Genomic DNA, 19617 nt, shown 5'->3' with positions numbered 1-19617 from the left:
CCCCTCCTGTGTTGGTGTTCTTTCCCACATAAGAGATTTCATTATCATGTAGTTCATGATTACATCACATTCCATCATAATATTCAAACCGTATTTGGCTGGTTTATTAGGGATATACATGGTATGGAATTTACACTTGCCCCTAAAACTTAGCAATTGCTCATAACTACGGCTCGGATGTTTAGGAAAAGTCATATTTTTTCTTTGTCTCTATTTTCTTTCCTGATTGGATTTTGGTGCAAATCAGGTGATCATCATCATAATTAAGTGACTTTATTTGTCATATAAATGCATATTTTAGCAATTTTTTGTCATAAGGTAATATTTTGAGTTATTTTCGTAGAAACGTCATATTTAGGTGGTTTGGCGACAGCTATAGCTGTCCGAATGAGAACTTGTATTCATAAAACTACTTTTCTGTATCAAATCTGTAGTTAATACAAGTGGAATACTCTGCCTCTTCTATCAGGATTGCACAGGAATTGTTTTCCAACAGTTTGTCAAACTCTAGCATATATCAAGTCGAACTTGTTTAGAAGCTGCTAGCTTAGAATGCAAGTATTGAAATTGTGAGAAGTATTGAACTTTCAGCACAACAATCACATGGAATATTTGGCGTCAGTGTAAAACGGACTTCAAAATGTGCTTAATTGAAGTGACGGTTTTTGCTGTGTGTGGAAAAAGAAGATTCCAGTACATTTTAAGATGAGTGCATACTCGACAGCAGTGATTTAATATTATTTAAATATGCACCAATAATGTCTTGTGACGTAAAAAGGAGGTTCTCTTCTTACAAGAATGTGTTAAGTGATAATTGGAGGTCTTTCGTGCCAAAGATTAATCTTGCCATACATACACTTCAATACCATCCGCGGAGAAGAGTGAAAAAGTTATGTGAGTTTGCACTATTTGCCCTGCTGCCCTACCATAATGTATCGAAAGACATCTATGGTACTTAATTCGTTTCATGGTACCGGTACTCAACTTTAATGCATTTGAGTATTATTAATGTAATCTGGGCTTAAACGTTCCAAAATATTTTTTAAAAAATAGATTTATTTCTAGTTTTCTCATATTTCAAACCAACAATGAAGGGTGCAAACATGTTTTGACTTTTAAAATGTTGTGTGATCTGATAACCTTAGCGAAGTTAGTACTTTATAGGTATGTATTCACAAATGTGAATAACTGCTAAACACGTATATTCAGAAAATGAATATGAAAGTAAGAATAAAGAATTTACTTAACAAATATGTATCAGAGGAATTGCCATTTCGATGTATAACTTATTTTAAAATGGCCATTTTTAGATTAATCATTTTTGGGTCATATTTTGTCATTTTTACGTCATATTTCATCACTTTTCAGTCATATTGTGTCACTTTTGAGGTCATATTTGCTTGCTTATTTAGGCTATTTTTAGGTCTTAAACATCCGAGCCCTACTCATAACTATTACAGATACTCTTGGTGTGTACTTAGATTTGCAGTTTTGAATAAATTTTCCTACATTTCTCTCACTGCTGCAAAGTAATCATATCCCTTCTTTCATCACGTGTTTCTTTGTCGTCAAAATGCAGAGTATTGTTAAGAAACTCAAATCTCTCGGCACTCTTTGTTGATTTATATTTCATCCCACAGAATGTAGAGTTGAATAGAAAGTTCTCTCACACTTAGATCATTGTTCTACATTGCAACTGTGAGTGCAAGTAGTTCCAAAGGAGCGTACCTTTCAACTTTACTGATGTGAGATGTAAACTTCCTCTCTTCGTAGGGAATTCTTACTCAATGTATTTGTTCATTGGTATGAAGTACTATTCTGTTGATCATTTCTTCATCGACAAATAGCTCAAAGTATTCCTTTGGAGTAGTTGTATCTTTAGCATTATTTGCACGTCTATACTTGAAGAATGGAACTTTATTTCTGTCAGGAGTAAGTATAGAACATTTTGGTTTTGTTGACTAAGGGTGACCCTGCGTTTTACACTGATGTCTTATTTCTTGACAAATATTATATTGCAATCAAAATCAGAGCTCTGTGGTTAATCATCTTCAGAGGAATCTGATGTAATGGGAGAATGCTGGGGATCTGAAGATTACAACGATTGAAGTGATGTATCACAAACACTAATCTGTCTCCTCCTTCAGCTGCTCTTTCTCTTCTCTATAGTTCATATATTTGTCACTATCGCTAATACAACATTTATTATAATTTGGGTCCACCTTATTCAATACATAAAAATTGCTGCTTAGATGTAATTACAACATATATTTCAATTACAATTTCAATTGTTGCTTAGATGTAATTACAACATATATTTCAATTACAGTTTCAATTGTTGCTTAGATGTAATTACAACATATATTTCAATTACAATTTCAATTACATCTAAGCAACAATTTTTATGTATTGAATAAGGTGGACCCAAATTATAATAAATGTTGTAATCTTGGTTCAATACAGACAAACAATGAAGTTTATAATATTAGCAATAGTTAAATTAATAAACACTATCACAAATCTGACTTCACTCCCTGCCTCATTTTCATCTGAATTGTACAACAATCGATTTTATTTCTTCATTGCCAATAATTTTGTCTGGTATTCTGGAAGCCTTTTGTGATCATCTGGTTTCTCTTCTGCAATGCCCTATTTTTATTTTACAAAATCACCTTCCAATGAAAGTAGCTCCATAGGACTTAGTATACTCACTAATATAAATATTATATAATCGATATAGCAAATTGTACTCAAATATTTGGATTGAGATGGTGATTTAAGATATGACAGGATTCCTTCAGAACCATCACTACAACCTCGTCTCTTAGACACAGAGTCGATAGTGACACAAAAATAATATGTGTAAGTTAAGAAACAGTAAGAAACAGTTTAGGCCATATTAATAACATGCCTAACAGTAACCATTTGTCGGTATGACAGCACCCACCCAGTTATCACAGGAATGAACAAAGATATCACCAACTGCACACACCACAGTCAATAACTGCTTGAGAAATACAGCTGCATGAAATATGTCAGGTATGCATGTGCCAAAGGCAAGAGATTTCACTGTACTGCTACCAACATTGTAAAATAGATGAAGGTTTAGTGTTCTAGGGTTAAAAGTAGGTAAGAAAAAGATAAATCTGGAATACAAGAGGACAAATTGGAGCAAATAGTCATTCATAGGAGTAGGAATTAGGGACTGGAATAATTTATCGCAGGAGATGTTTGGTAAATTTCCAACTTCTTTGAAATTATTTAAGAAAAGGTAAACAATTGGTAGGGAATCTGCCACCTGGGCGACAGTCCTAAATGCAGATCAGTGGTGATTTACCAGGTGTATGCGTAAGTTTTTACTATTTTTTGTGGTAAAAAAAACTATGTAATTTTCAAGGGAAATTCACTTTTCGCTTATTCAAAATATTGGTCATCGGCTTCTACACACTTACTCCATCTTTCAGATAAGTTATGAATACCTTGCCAGAAAAACTGCTTGTCTTTTGCGGCAAACCATTCGTTGATCCATTTTCCAACTTCCTAGAAATTTCTGAAGCGCTGCTCTGAGAGTGCATGCCCCATTGATGCGAAGAGGTGATAGATGGCGCCAGGTCGGGGGAGTATGGCCGGTGCGGAAGGATGTCCCATCCAAGCGATCTCAAGGTGTGTTTTGCCGTGTGAGACGGTGCATTGTCGTGTAACAAAATCACTTTGCCATATCTTCTGGCCCATTCCAGTCGCCTTTTGATCAATGCATGATTTAAATTAATCATTTGTTGGTGATAATGTTGTGCATTAACGGTTTCGCCGAGCTTCAAGAGTTCATAATACACAATACCACTACCAGAGTGCGCACTGTCTTTCACACTGAAATCACTACGTTTAAATTGTATCACATGTTCTAATCCATGGAGCGAGTTCACCGTATGTTTCTACCAGCAAACGATGACTTTCCACAGCCCTTTTTTTTTTATTAAATAAGAAAAGCAATGTGTGCCGCAAATGTTGGTTTTCAGGCACAAACGTCGACATGATCACTGAACATGAACGATACAACACAGACATTAGTGTTGGTGGACTCAACTTGTGTGTGTTGGTAGGTTAATGTTAGACGAATAAACTGACGTATATGTCAAATTCATATGCTGCGTACTGTTCGCTGGCGCTACATCTTATTGAAACCAGAAAAGACTTATGCATACACCTGGTATATATGTAGTAATGTAATGTAATGTAATGTATGTATGTATTTATGTATATGTACGTATGTATTAGAAACAACTATTGATAACAAAAAACTATTTCTCTATCTTGCAGACTGTCTGACGACCAGGAGAGCCCCTCCATCAAATCTGATGCAGAATGGTGGAACTGCATATATAATTACCGAAGCACGTCTGAAAAAGATTCGCAGTGAATTTTTCTACTGTTTCTTTGACCAAGGTGGTGACGATGGATATGGAGACTACCAGAAAGATATTCACTCCTCAACTCCAACTATTCATAAGAACTTCAATTTCCAGTTGCCATTTTTTGGTTTCCGCTTTAATTATACCAGAGTAAGTCATTCAGTGTTTCTGTACATTGCGAGATGCCCTCATGAACAATTTAACTTTCATTCGTAAAGCAGTACTGTGCCTTAATTTTCACAACAGCCTCCTAGATAGACTCATCACACTGGTGTTACCTGGCTGAATGTTACCTGTATGTGCTGCCAGAACCTCATACTGGCACTGCCTGCATTGATCTATTGTAGCTGCTGTCTGTTTCTCAAGAAACTGATTCCAATAATCATGTATTCATTGCTTATGATTTTCACCATCTTAGATAATACTACTATGGTAGACCATCTTCCAAAGTTTATTATTGACAACGTAACACTCAAAGTCATATCTGAAAATGGGGAGGAATGATTTCTGGAAAGGTGATATTTTGTGAGACCCTGTAGAATAGTACCCCTTCTTGCATAAAATAATACTCAAGCATTTTGAACAGCATATGAAGTTGGACAAAAAAACAGCCTTTGTCAAGGACTTAGAACAGAAACTAACAGTCAATATCACCTGTCCAGAACTGAATATCAGCAACATGGATCAAATTCTGCAATCCACAAATGCTTGTATCAGTATAACAGATCATGTTGGAATTGAAATAAATTTTTGAAAGATTTAAAAAATAACCTAGTCGAACAGTGAGATTTTCCTATTGATCGATCCTTGATTTATGTCATCACTCATTTGCAAACATGACTAAGAATTTAAAATGAAGATAAGCCAGGTTTTGAAATACTGTGCTTATAAAATATGTGTTTACAGTCCATCACTGAGCATTTGTGAAAATGAAAGCTGAAGTGAAGTAGTCTCAAACATTGCTATACGAATTATTATAGTCTAAAGCAGGGCTTCTCAAACGCCTGAAATCTCACGCATGCAAACTGAGGCGCAGCGTTCCTGTGCACAGTGCATCGGTCCCACTCAGCTCAGCTCGGACCAACACTTCGTCTCTGGGCTACTTGGCTCAACTCGGGTCGGCAGGCGTGGAGAAAAAGAGAAACAGTGCTATTGCTCCAAATCGAGGAGTGGGGGTCTGCACTCTGGTCAACCAAGCGAAGTCGTCTTTTGCACCATGCACAGTGCATGCACCTGCATGCACCCTGAGAGGCCCTGGTCTAAAGCAAGGCAGTCTAACCTTTTCATGTACTGGGGCACACCTGACTCTTAGCTATAGAGGCGTGGGTGCCATTTGATTATTACTGTAATAAATAATAATAATAATAGAAAATGGCAATGAGAATGAATCAGTAGCTTCAAGAATTCAAAAAATGGAAATTGGTTTTCAACACACAACACACAAACACACAAAGAATGTTTATAACAAAAAATGCTTGTCCTGGAAGAGTAAAATTCACCATTACTTAACAATGATCAAACCTAAAGCTCTTCATGCTTCAGAAATGCTCAATTTACATCATAAAAATTTAAAGGTACAGTTGGAGATTAAAGAAAGGAGAATCATAATAATCACAATGAATCCAAATTGGAAATATAATAAAAAATGTCTAAACTTTCTGATACAATCAGACTGCAACAAATTCAATTTTTAAGCCATGTGGAAAGAATGAATAACACCAGACTTACTTATCGAATACACAAATTTCTGCAAATCAAACGTACAAGATCAAAATGGTATAAGCAAGTAGAGAAAGGCCTCATTGAATTAGGATCATCAAATCTTCAGGACAGAAATGTAATCAGGGATTTGAGGAAGACTAGTAGAAACAGACACAATGTATCTGGTTGGAGGAATAGAAATTACAACAATCAATGAAGAACTATTGGACAAGGAAGAAAGCTCAACAAATGTTGATTCCATGAGGCCCTAAGTGACCCATTTATGAAGATTAATAATAATAATAATAATAATAATAATAATAATAATAATAATAATAATAATAATAATAATAATAATAATAATAATAAAAACATGTAGGCTAATATTGATTGAATATTTTTAAACATATTGTACTTGCATAATCAGAGTGAAATCTGGCACTGCAAGTTGAGGAACAACATTGCTCTTCCTATTAACTATTAAAATTGTAGATTTGTTACTATTCGGTCATGATTACAATCACTGTATATAATAACATTGTGAATTAATAACTGATATTTACTTTTTTCAGCCGATATAAATAAAAATTGAGGTGGTGAAAATTAAATTTGTCATTCAATATAAATGCTTAAATCTGTAAGTTAAAGAGAAGAGCAAGTGGAATGCATTTATTTTTAACTAGCTTCTTGTCACAATACAGTCCAAATTCAACTGAGGACTCCGTGAAAGTACTTGTGCCATGGCCATGAACAGCAGATGCTTTGTAAAAAGGTCGAGAAAAAAAGAATTTATGAAACATTCACAATGGGATTGTTTCCTGGAAGGTGTTCTAATTGGAAAATACCAAGTGTCAATTTATTCACTTCATTCCCTCAACCTTTCTCTGTAATGCCTGGCACTCACCAGGAAGCAGGGATTAAAATGTAAAGAGCTGTCACAAAATAGGGTGTACTTCTAAAGCATACAACACCTGAGAGAATATTCTAAAATATCAGAGGGTGTGGTCTGTGGCATGAATATAGTTAAAACTAAGAAAAAAAAAGAGGTGAATTCCAGTTGTGGAAATGTCACAGAAAAATGTAACAATTATGTGTATGTTCAAAAATAATCACCAACTTATAGCTATGGTTAAAGTTGGTACAATTAAATCTGCATTTGGAGGTGCTTAAAAAATTATACTATGGGTGCACACATTGAACAGGTCTGCAGTAAAGGCAGTATTTCCAAATCATTCATACATGTTTCTTGGTAAACATTGACAATAGTCCTTGACACTCCTTGTCTACCACAAATGATCAGTAGAAAAGTACCTCTGAGACTTGCTGCCTTGTGTGTAACAATCCCTAACCACACCAAATTTTAGTCTGAACTGGGGAATATAATGTGAAAATAATAACTGAGACAAAATTCTATTGGTGTTCATGTCATATATATTATGTCCACTTGATATCAGATTACTCTGTTTTAGTTCAAAATGAAATAAAATATCACTTACTTTTCGTTCTTTTGTTACAGTTATCAATGCATGGTTACCTGGAGTTCAGTGACCCTCCTGAGCACTATACATACCCTCTCAGTTTCCCTAACAAAGACTGGCCAGAAAAGAATGATCCATCATTCATTGGCATCTTCTTCAGTAAAATGAGAATTGGCAAGATCTATCCAGAAGATATCGATCAGCGCTTGCCAGGTGTTTACTTCCGGATGGAGCGCGATCTACAGACACGAAAAGATCAGTTTGGTGTGGAAATGCGTGAACGTCTCATGTGGGATATTCGTCAGGGTGTTGTGGGATCTGACAGCTTTTATCCCAAACATGCAATTGTTGTAACCTGGAAGAACATGTCATTTGCTGGTGGTATTGACAACACACTTTACAAGGCAAGTATCTTTTATTGTAGTTGTTCCATTGATTTCTGTAGTCATCTACCCTGAAATGAATTCCAACTTTATCTCCAAGATCATTTCTACTTTTAAAGACACCACTCAAACTTATTTGTCCACTGATGTCATTGCACGCCATCTCTCCACTGACAACTCGGAACATACTACTTATTACATGTTATAAACCTCATTATATCGACCGAGCTTGATAGCTGCAGTCGCTTACTTGCGGCCAGTATCCAGTATTCGGGAGATAGTAGGTTCGAACCCCACTATCGGCAGCCCTGAAAATGGTTTTCCGTGGTTTCCCATTTTCACACCAGGCAAATGCTGGGGCTGTACCTTAATTAAGACCACGGCTGATTCCTTCCCATTCCTACCCATTTCCTGTCCCACCGTCGCCATAAGACCTATCTGTGTCGGTGCGACGTAAAGCAACTAGCAAAAAAAAAAAAAACTCATTTTGGTCCGTATTGAAAATTTACAGTTCAAAAATAATAAAAGTGTTCACTAATCCACCTATTCAGTACTTTATTTCCACTTAAAGTGGTTAAACACAATAACACTTATTTGGGACATGCTTCGCCGTTAATTTAGGGCATCTTCAGCCTAAAATAATCTTCAAAAGTACATATAATAATACAAATAGAAGCTAAAAGATTAGCTAGTTACTAAAATTTGGTACATACAATGTGAATATTGATACGTTAATAAAAACGTGTTAATGGAACACTGTCAATGATCATACTAAAACTATCTTGTCAGAGACTAAAACTTCCTCCATTAAAAGTACGTAGTTCTAATTAAAATGGTTCAAATAAAAATGCTTGTGGATTCACCAATGCGATAAAGCGTATATTGCGTTAATACCTTCATGCTTACGACTTTCATAGCGGCCTTAAACACATTGTGTACATGACATACGTTTTTGTGCTTATGTTTACACCCTCATTTTGTTGGCTTTTTGGATTTTTGGATATTCCATCGCTAAGGGGGTGAAAAGGGGGTTAAAATTTTAAAATGATGGTATCCATATCTCAAAACTTAAAAAGTTTACAAATGTAAACATTGGCATTTAGAATCTTCAAGGAAACATGTATTTTTTGTTTTTGGAAAATCCCAATAGGAGGGGTGAAAAAGGGGTTGAATGCCTTTAATGAGGATACTTATATCTCAGAAACTGAAGATATTACAGACCTGAAAATTGGTATTTGGGATCTCCTTTAAAAATAAATATGTATTTTTTTGTTTTTGGAAAATCCAAATAATGGGATGGTGAAAAGGGGGGTGAATTTTTAAAATGAGTGTATCTATATCTCAAAACTTTTAAAGTTTACATGTAAAAATTGGTATTTAGAATCTCCTTTAAAAATAAACACATATTTTTTTGTTTTTTGAGAATCCCAATAGGAGGGGTGAAAAGGGGTTGAATGCCTTTAATGAGGATACTTACAGTATCTCTCAGAAACTGAAGATATTACAGACCTGAAAATTGGTATTTGGGATCTCCTTTAAAAATAAAGAAACATGTATTTTTGTTCTTTGTTTTTTGGAATATCCAATTAAGGGGGGGGGGGTGAAAAGGGGGTGAACTTTTAAAATGAGTTTATCTATATCTCAAAACTTTTAAAGTTTACAGATGTAAAAATTTGTGTTTAGAATCTCCTTTAAAATAAAGAAAAACATATTTTTTTTATTTTTCGGAAAATCTCAATAGGAAGGATGAGGCTACTTATATCTCAGAAACTGAATATATTACAGACCTGAAAATTGGTATTTGGGATCTCCTTTGAAAATGAAGAAACATGTATTTTTGTTTTATTTTTGAAAATCCAGTTAATGGGAGGGTCAAAACGAGGGTGAATTTTTAATATGAGTGGATCTATATCTCAAAACTTTGAAAGTTAACAGATGTAAAAATTGGTATTTAGAATCTCCTTTAAAAATAAAGAAACACCTACTTTTTGTTTTCGGAAAATCCCAATAGGAGGGGGGAAAAGGGGTTGAATGCCTTTAATGAGCATACTTATATCTCAGAAACTGAAGATATTACAGACCTGAAAATTGGTATTTGGGATCTCCTTCAAAAATAAAGAAACACAATTTTTTTTTGTTTTTGGAAAATCCAATTAATGGGGGGGGGGGCGAGAAGGGGGGATGAATTTTTAAAATGAGTGTGTATATATCTCAAAACTTTTAAAGTGTACAGATGTAAAAATTGGTATTTAGAATCCTCTTTAAAAATAAAGAAACACCTACTTTTTGTTTTTGGAAAGTCCCAATAGGAGAGGTGAAATGGGGTGAAAAAGGGGTTGAATGCCTTAAATGAGGATACTTATATCTCAGAAACAAAATGTATTACAGACCTGAAAATTGGTATTTGGAATCTCCTTTGAAAGTGAAGAAACATGTATTTTTGTTTTGTTTTTGGAATCTACCTAAAGGGGGGGAGGGAAATTGAAAAATTAGTTGAATTATTTGTATGAGGATACTATTATCTCAAAAACGAAAGATTTTTGCAGACGTGAAAATTGGTATTTGGAATCTGCTTTAAAATTAAAGAAACACGTATTTTCGGAAAATCCAATGGGGGGGGGGAGGTGAAAGAATTGAAAAATTAATTGAGTTAATTGTATGAGGATACTCAGATCTAATAAAAACTAAATTTGTTACAGACGTGAAAATTGGTATTTGGATCTCTTTTAAAAACAAAGAAAAAGCATTTTGGGGGGAAATCATCTTGGGGACAGGGGTGAAAAGGAGTTGAATTCCTTTTATGAGGACACATATCTCAAAAACTGAAGATATTAGAGTCATGATAATTGGTATTTAGAAGATCCATTACTATTAAAGAAACAAGTATTTTTAATGGGAAATTCACTTGGGGGGGGGGGGAGTGTGAAAAGAAGTGAAAAAAGTGAAGAGAACGTAAAGTTAGATTACAGTAGATCCTCCTGGCATATAAATAAAAATTTAAATACATTTGATATAAACAATAGGATTGATATTGATCGTGCAATTCTTCATGTCTACAGTAAGGTGAATAATGCACAGAAGTATATCATTCATGTCGCCAGAAATCTTGCACACTTGCCTACGCGTGATGATGGTGCTGGTCACATTGTCAGCAATAACAATGGCAGCAGATGTAATTTACCGCCAAGTAACGGTCTTGCATCTTGCTGTGGGTTCCAGACCATCAATAATAATTGTTACCGAGGTTTGGTGGATTAGCAGAGGTGAAAGAAGGTGCGGGGGTGAACAGGTCTCAAAATACGAAATTAAAGTTAAGATAAAATTTAACAAGGTTATATTTTCTTTTTAAGATTAGGAAATAACAAATAGAACAGGTACTCAGTAGCCGAAACATAAATCGATAATGTACAATTACAGAGTTACAGAATTTGGGCTCCGAGAGCCAGACACACAATTCTTGAGCTATAAGCCCAACCTTACGATATACAGAATTCAACAAAGGGGCAGAAGACCCCAATCATGCCCAGGAGCACTTGCTCCCAATTACACAGTAAAGCCTCCTCGAGGCGCGCAGAAAACAAAATTTTAGAAAGAGCAACCCGCTCTTAAGTTCCAGCCTATCAAAGGCCACACCAAACTCCACTTTCAAGTTGTCCCCCAAGGACATGAAAACAGGGGTAAAATACCCAACCTACTGAGGCCTATTAAGTAAAGAAACAGGTTAATTACATGGCCTCTAAAATACCAACTTGAGAGGAGGCGTTCTTGCACTCCAAATACACTTTATATAAAACCTACTTGGCACTAGGCCGTTACTGCAAGGGCTAATCCCATACTAAAGAGGTGACTTATAGAAGGAGACAATTTACATTACATTAAGGAAGAAACGGTAGTGAAAATAAGCTCACCTCAATGCAATATGAGTGGGAGCTCGAGAGGGTTAAGCACTCCCTATCCCAATATGAAGATTAAAAAGATAGAATTGATACTAAGTGTCTTTACATTTTAGGGGAAAGTTACATGGTAGAAAGGCTTCGGACCTGCCCCGAGAGTTAAACTGCTGAGCTAGCAAGAAAAGAAGTTATTAAACGGCCATTACCTGGTGGTTGAAGTGCTGCCCGAAGAAAGAGGCGCTTCCCGCCCCCTGCTACGTACTTTACACACTGATAGATGTTACTGAAGTGGCGCGGAGACCCGAAAATCAGCAGTTTATATACCCTCGTGGAAAGTTCGAGGCGTTTCAGGAATGAGAACACCCTCCCATAAGAATTTTATTGGCTAACAACGAAAACCCCTATACTAGATGAAGAAGAAACCCATTATTGGTGGAAAATTAATTACAGAAATTACTCATTGGTCGAATTCAAAGCTGGCGGAAAGAAAGGGTTAATATTGCCAACTTAAACAATAACTGAAAGAAATTTAACAAAGAACGAACTTATGAATTCCAAATTTCTCCAAAAAACACAGTTCTTTCACTGCCCGAAGAAAGAAGCGCTTCCCGCCCCCTGCTATGTACTTTACACACTGATAGATGTTACTGAAGTGGCGCGGAGACCCGAAAATCAAAAGTTTATATACCCTCGTGGAAAGTTCGAGGCTCTGGACCATCGTCAAAATGTGCGGACCGCACTGGAAATGGGTCCTGGCCGGGTAATGACTAGGATTGCAGTCCGGCCGCGGGTTCAGTACCGCCAAAGCACCTAAGATGACACCACGCTGGATCTCCTCAAGGATCTGATCCATATTAAAAATGCTTATAGGAAAAGATGGCAAAGATTTAGATTGTAGTTCTTCAGTAGTGCCATCTGGAAGAGAATGTCCACACTTCTTACTACAGGCAAAACAAAAATACATCGAAAACGACCCAGTTCAGAAACTTCAAAATTTACAAGTAGTGACATCTTCTGAGAAACTTGAAAATTAACACAGTAGATAAAGTTCAGACTTCCTCCAGTAGAGGAGTTTCAACTGGCGCAAGGTTTGAATTAGCGGCGTGGAGGTGTACCACCCGGTACAATAATAATAATAATAATAATAATAATAATAATAATAATAATAATAATAATAATAATAATAATAATAATAATAATAATAACCTAAATTCAACTACTGTAATATCACCCACCCTAATAATAATAATGCTCTGGACCATCGTCAAAATGTGCGGACCGCACTGGAAATGGGTCCTGGCTGGGTAATGACTAGGATTGCAGTCCGGCCGCGGGTTCAGTCCCGCCAAAGCACCTAAGACGACACCACGCTGGATCTCCTCAAGGATATGATCCATATTAAAAATGCTTATAGGAAAAGATGGCAAAGATTTAGGGACCCAACTGATCGGGTGGAATACCTGGACATAGCCCGGGAAGAATGAAATCGATTGCTGGAAAGAAAGATAGAAAAATGGGAGGAACTTTGCCATAATCTCTCAGAAAACGAATCAGATCATGAATTTTGGTGGATTCTCTCAGAAAATGAGTTAGATCGCGAATTTCGGTGGATTATATCTAAAATGTACAGCATTCAATTATAAATTTCATTATAATACCGTAGCGAAGCACGGTTAAATTGCTAGTTGATTTATATATGAAAACATAAAGGTCCAATAATACTGCCTTGAGGAATTCCCCTCTTAATTATTACAGGGACAGAAAGCTTCGCCTACTCTAATTCTCTGAGATCTGTTTTCTGGAAATATAGCAACCCATTCAGTCACTCTTGTCTAGTCCAACTTCACTCATTTTTGCCAGTAGTCTCCCATGATCCACCCTATCAAATGCTTTAGATCAATTGCGACACAGTCCATTCAACCTCCTGAATCCAAGATATCTGGTATATCTTGCTGGTATCCTACAAGCTGAGCTTCAGTGAAATAACCTTTCCTAAACCCGAACTGCCTTTCATGGAATCAGTTCTTAATTTTTCAAACATGTCTAATATAATCAGGAAGAATGCCTTCCCAAAGCTTACATGCAGTGCATGTCAAACTTACTCTCCTGTAATTTTCAGCTTTATGTCTATCACCCTTTCCTTTATACACAGAGGCTACAATAGCAACTCTCCATTCATTCAGTATAACTCCTTCATGCAAACAATAATCGAGTAAGTACATCAGATATGGTACTATATCCCAACCCATTGTCTTTAGTATATCCCCAGAAATCTTATCAATTCTAGCCGCTTTTCTAGTTTTCAAATTTTGTACTTATTGTAAATGTAATTGTTATTATATGTAAACTTTAATACTTCTTTAGCATTAGTCACCTTCTGCTCTCATAGATTATGAACAAACTACAGTAACCTTTATGTTTCCAGACCAACACATTCCAGATGGTTCTCGCCACAGATGAAGTGTACACTTACGCTATCTTCAACTATGCAGACATACAGTGGCTGAGTCACACAGAAGCTGGAGGTGATACTACTACTGGATCAGGAGGTACTCCTGCATATGTAAGTAATTTACCATATACAGTATATTCAAATTAGAAATTTTACATAAGAGAAAACACCCTCCAGTGTTTTGATGATCTGAAACTCGGTAAAATTTCCCAGGGAGTTATGACTCCAATAAAGATAAGATTGATTGTTACCGTACTACATTACTACAATATTCTTTAAAATAAAACTAATAGAACAGAGGACTGAATGCCAAGTAAGGAATACAAAACTGGAACTGGTGTACCATTTCAAGTACAGAGGATATATATTCCCACAAGATGGTAGTATACTGTTATCAAATCAAGGTGAAGCAAAACTAATGCAGTGAACTCGCAGTTGTGATCAATGGTATTCTATAAAAAAGGAGGAAAATGTGAGTTCTTGCTTAAACTATTTTTACATTGGCCTGTTTTCAGACCGACTTGGCTGTACAAAAGTGAACGCTAGGTAGACTTAGGATATCTTATTTATAAGTTAGAAGTAACAAACATGAACGTAGTAAGTGGAAACAATGGCAGGGGGTATACAAAATGAGTAGATAAAAGCTAAATTGGGAATAAACTTGATGGATGAAGCTGTAAATTTAAACTAGTTTCAGTGGTGGGGTCATATGAGGTGAATGGAAGAGGATAGATGACCTAGGAAAATAATGGACGTGGCCAGTAAGAGAAGTAGAAAGAGACAAAGGGGACAATGGTTATACTTGATTTTTAATGAATTACTCATAAGAGGTGTGGAACTAAATGAGTTGCAAACAGAGGATTGCAGCAGTGCTTAGTTAATTCACACACTGAACAATGAAAGGCATATCAGTCTACAATGTATGTATGTATGTTAAATTCAAGACTAACTAAGAAACTTAATTTTACAGGTTGGTTTCAATGCTGGAAATGGAACACAGAGTTATGAATACACGCCTTACTCTCAAGCTTCCACTGTGCGTGATTTAACAGGTCGTGGATGGGGCAATGGCTTTCCTGGAAGGCACATCTTCCGTATTGATGAGAAAATTATGTTGGGATCTTGTAATAAAGATATAGGTAAGAAAAATGTATAACAAATAACTGTACATTTCGGTGTGAAGAATAGAGCACTGGTGTAAAATTTTAAAGTAGTATAAATTTGGTTACATAACTGGAGTTAGAAAATGACAATGATGATGAATTCAGTAGTTTAAAAAATTAACGTTTAGTAAATATTTCTTGTACAAAATGTAATGATTTCTGTGAAAAGGTAATTTTCTCATTTCTTTATCAAATTTACTGGTAACTTCCAGTGTCTTGTAAACTCTCAGATAATGGAACAGAATCTCAAGAAGAGTTATTTTTTACTGTTAAAATGCCTCTCTAAAGATTATTTAAATTTCCTGAGACATCATGCAGTACTACCCTGCTACAATTGAATCATAACATATCTGTGAATAATATGTCTACTTGTTGCACTGGTGTATTTTTACTTGGAAGTAATAAATGCTCATATTTATGGTAATTTTGAAAACTCAAGATCTTGAGATACCACTATCATCATAGGAAATACATTTCTTATTATTCCAGATTGAAGAGCAATATAATGTAAAGCAAAGGATAGGTGTAGAAAACAGCAAAATTCCATTAAAAGAAACAGCACTCTTATTTCAGTTGATATTGAAACTTCAAAAGAGAGATAAGAGTTATATTTTGGGGTCCTTGGTAAAATGACTGAAAATGAAGAACAGATTTTTTAATATGTTTAATGGTTTATGGGTTATCTGAAGTAAAAATTTAGCTGACGCATACTGTATATATAACTTTACTTTTGTTTCTTTTTTATCAGTGTGTATGTAAGTGATATACTGCAGTAATTAAATTTTTTTCACATTAAAATTACTAAATGAAATATGTAGATATTCATGTAAATTTCTTTGGCCAACTCAGTAGGGCAATCAGTGAGTTGTTTGGGTTCAATCTCAGCTGAGGACAGTTACACTTTTAGATATTTACCAGTAATTGCAATCATTCCTTATTATGATGGATAAGTTCAGCTAATTATTTCTATAATTCTTATTGTTTATATTATTATCAAATTACAGTTGAAGAGTTCTCACATATTACAAAAAAATGTTATGAGATTAATAATAATAATAATAATAATAATAATAATAATAATAATAATAATAATAATAATAATAATAATAATAATAATAATAATAATAATAATAATAATTTTTATAACACTTTGCTGATTATTTTCTAAGCTTACATCAATAATAACACACCATATACTATGTCTGTCATTAGGGAGGGGAAGGGATTTTCATTAAAAGCATTGGTGAATGCATTCTGAAATCCTACGACTCATCCATCAGGACAGTGTAGTTTCTGCTGTACTTGGTGCTCATACATCCTTCTGTTATTTCATGTTAACTTGTTTGTTTTTGTCTCTTCTATTATTCTTAGACAATGCCTGATATGTATGTGACAAGAGTATAACCAAATTCAAATGATTTAACTGTAACATGTAAATAATAGTAAATGAAAATTCCTTTTTTCAGCTGGGACTAACTTGCCACTAACCTTTGCTCCAGAAAGTGGCAACATGCTGGGAGGAACAGTTGTTAATATCACAGGACCATGTTTTGAGAAAAATGAGAAAATCAGATGCAGGTAAATCTCATTTCAGTCAGATCTATTTAAAGATTTTAAAAATATTTTTAAATCCAGAATTTAAATTTTTAAAATAATTTTTCAACTTAACATTTATTTGCAGAAAGGTTAGAGATAATGATCTAAATTTAAAAACAAAGGTCCTTGTGGCTCCAACAGCAACTTCAATTCTGTGTCATAAAAGCAGGCTAAAGTCCAGAGTAACCAAATCTATAGAGAGTGCCTTCCACATGAATGAGTGATTCCAGAGAATGCCACGTACACATTCCCTAGATTATAACATTGCCCCCCAGCAGCCTATGTATTCCCAGAAAGGGTTGGTAGCTGTTTGTTTTCTGCTGCTTTTATTTGCCTGGCAAACCAACATTCAAATGAAGCAGAAAACAGGATTCATCATTCCTAATGTCCGGCTCCATAGCTAAATGGTTAGCGTGCTGGCCTTTGGTCACAGGGGTCCCGGGTTCGATTCCTGGCAGGGTCGGGAATTTTAATCATCATTGGTTAATTTCACTGGCACTGGGGCTGGGTGTATGTGTCGTCTTCATCATCATTTCATCCTCATCACGACGCGCAGGTCACCTACGGGTGTCAAATCGAAAGACCTGCACCTGGCGAGCCGAACTTGTCCTCGGACACTCCCGGCACTAAAAGCCATACGCCATTTCATTTCATCATTCCTATTGAGCATTCATCAAATTCCGATACTGCCATGCTATTTGAGGCCTTTTCTGGTGATGCACTTTCATTCAAAACCCCAGTATGGAACAAGGTTCAATAAACTGTAGTATGTCAGTTGGCGCTCACGTATCTTCATAACCCACCATTCATCTTTCACATCAGTGACACATGGTGCTCTGCATTTTCATAATAGTTACTCTCAACATAGCCAGCTGTTCATTTTCTATACAGCTGCAAGTCAACAATTCATAAACTACACTGTTCCAGAAATGCTGCCACTCTTAGCTTGAAAAATTATCATAACTTTTTGCAACTCGGATAAATTGTTCCTGTTACCCAAGTTGCATGTGCACAACTGTACTATTGCATACTCTATATACCCACTATGCCAGCCAACAACACGGCTTATTTTATGGGCTACACGTCTTGTTAACGTCACAATGTTAAAATTTTGGGAAAAAGTTCAACCTTTTGAATACAAAGGTTGAAATCATACCCAAAATTTTAACATTGTGATGCCAGTTCAATATGAACAAAATGTTTTTAACTTTAAATAATTGTCAATGTCAAACATAGGAAGTATTCTTAATAATATGACTTCAATGTATACAGTATATCCTACCCCTAAAGGTATGAATTTCTCACAGTTAAGAAATTAATCATTTGATGGTACTGGCATAGTTTTCCATGGTTGACAACTGTAGGGAAATGAATATCCAGGCTATTTATTTATTTATTTATTTATTTATTTATTTATTTATTTATTTATTTATTTATTTATTTATTTATTTATTTATTTATTTATTTATTTATTTTAGTGTCAGGAGTGTCCAAGGACATGTTTGGCTCTCCTGGTGCAGGTCATTCTATTTCTATTTGACACTATTCTGTGTGTGAGATGATGATGATGATGATGATGATGATGATGATGATGATGATGATGATGATGATGATGATGATGATGGCGATGATGAGTTAAAGACAGGGCTAAACCCAGTGTTGGTACATAACCTACTCCTACTGAATAACAACCAAGGGTTCTGCTCACTGCTTAACATTGCCATTTGACAGGTGAATCACCATCAACAGCACTCTGTATGAACAATATGGAGAGTTTTGGAATTCAGTCCAGGCTTTTGGTACACAATCTTGTAATTATGAATTGCATGCCCTGTCAGCCAACATTCAGATGGTAACTTTTCTCCCGGCTAACTAAAATGTCAGACCACATAGACTTGATGCCTTAACAATTATGGCCACCAGGCAGGCTATTATCCAGGATATCAGCCTGGGACATGTCTTTTGTTTCACCAAAAGTATTTTCCCTTTAAACAGTCCAGTTGGTCTAAAGGAGTTTGTAGTTTCAAGTGGCATATGGAAGAATGAGGATAAATTAAAATTACAGTTGCTATTAATTAGATTAGTTTAGAATTATATACAATATTTTTTAAAAAAATTGAACAAAATGATAGTAGGTTATTACTGCATTGCTGAACACATCTTGAAAATCAAACTAGAACATCCAACATATTCAGACAGCACAAAACTCTCTGTCTCCATCTACCATACACCCAACTTCCCCTCCCTTCCCTTCCCTCCTCTGCAGCACAGCAGCTTGCACTCTGGCATGGAATATACAGCGAATTTGTCAATTTGAATTGCTCGCCAAAAAGTAACAAATTTTTCTTAAAACGAAAAATTTTCTCCGTCAGTCCAATTGTGCCATTGATTCTTTACATAACACAAAGACCATCCCTAATTTTCTTCTTTTGTCAGTATAACTAAGTTACACCCTGTATGTGCCATGATGCTCATTAAGGGTTCAATTATGTTTGTTCAAGGCATTAAGTGGGGGCTGGATTAAAGTTTTCATTTATACCCA

The 19617-nt window shown here is 35.4% G+C and overlaps 1 protein-coding gene across 2 annotated transcripts in view; it reads left to right on the top strand.

Moving 5' to 3' along the window:
• The window catches only part of LOC136866055 (protein mesh), a 164209-nt gene that overhangs the window by 60919 nt on the left and 83673 nt on the right, over window positions 1–19617 (top strand). For both annotated transcript variants that reach the window (XM_067142694.2, XM_067142692.2), the window contains exons 2-6: window positions 4318–4559; window positions 7627–7992; window positions 14290–14427; window positions 15287–15455; window positions 16946–17057. In XM_067142694.2, the coding sequence (XP_066998795.2) occupies window positions 4318–4559; window positions 7627–7992; window positions 14290–14427; window positions 15287–15455; window positions 16946–17057 (1027 nt within the window). The remainder of the gene's footprint in view (window positions 1–4317; window positions 4560–7626; window positions 7993–14289; window positions 14428–15286; window positions 15456–16945; window positions 17058–19617) is intronic.

The sequence above is a fragment of the Anabrus simplex genome, chromosome 3 (genome assembly GCF_040414725.1).
Source record: "Anabrus simplex isolate iqAnaSimp1 chromosome 3, ASM4041472v1, whole genome shotgun sequence".
Taxonomy (NCBI): domain Eukaryota; kingdom Metazoa; phylum Arthropoda; class Insecta; order Orthoptera; family Tettigoniidae; genus Anabrus; species Anabrus simplex.
Note: the sequence above shows the minus strand (reverse complement) of the source record. Positions and strands in the feature narration are given on the sequence as shown.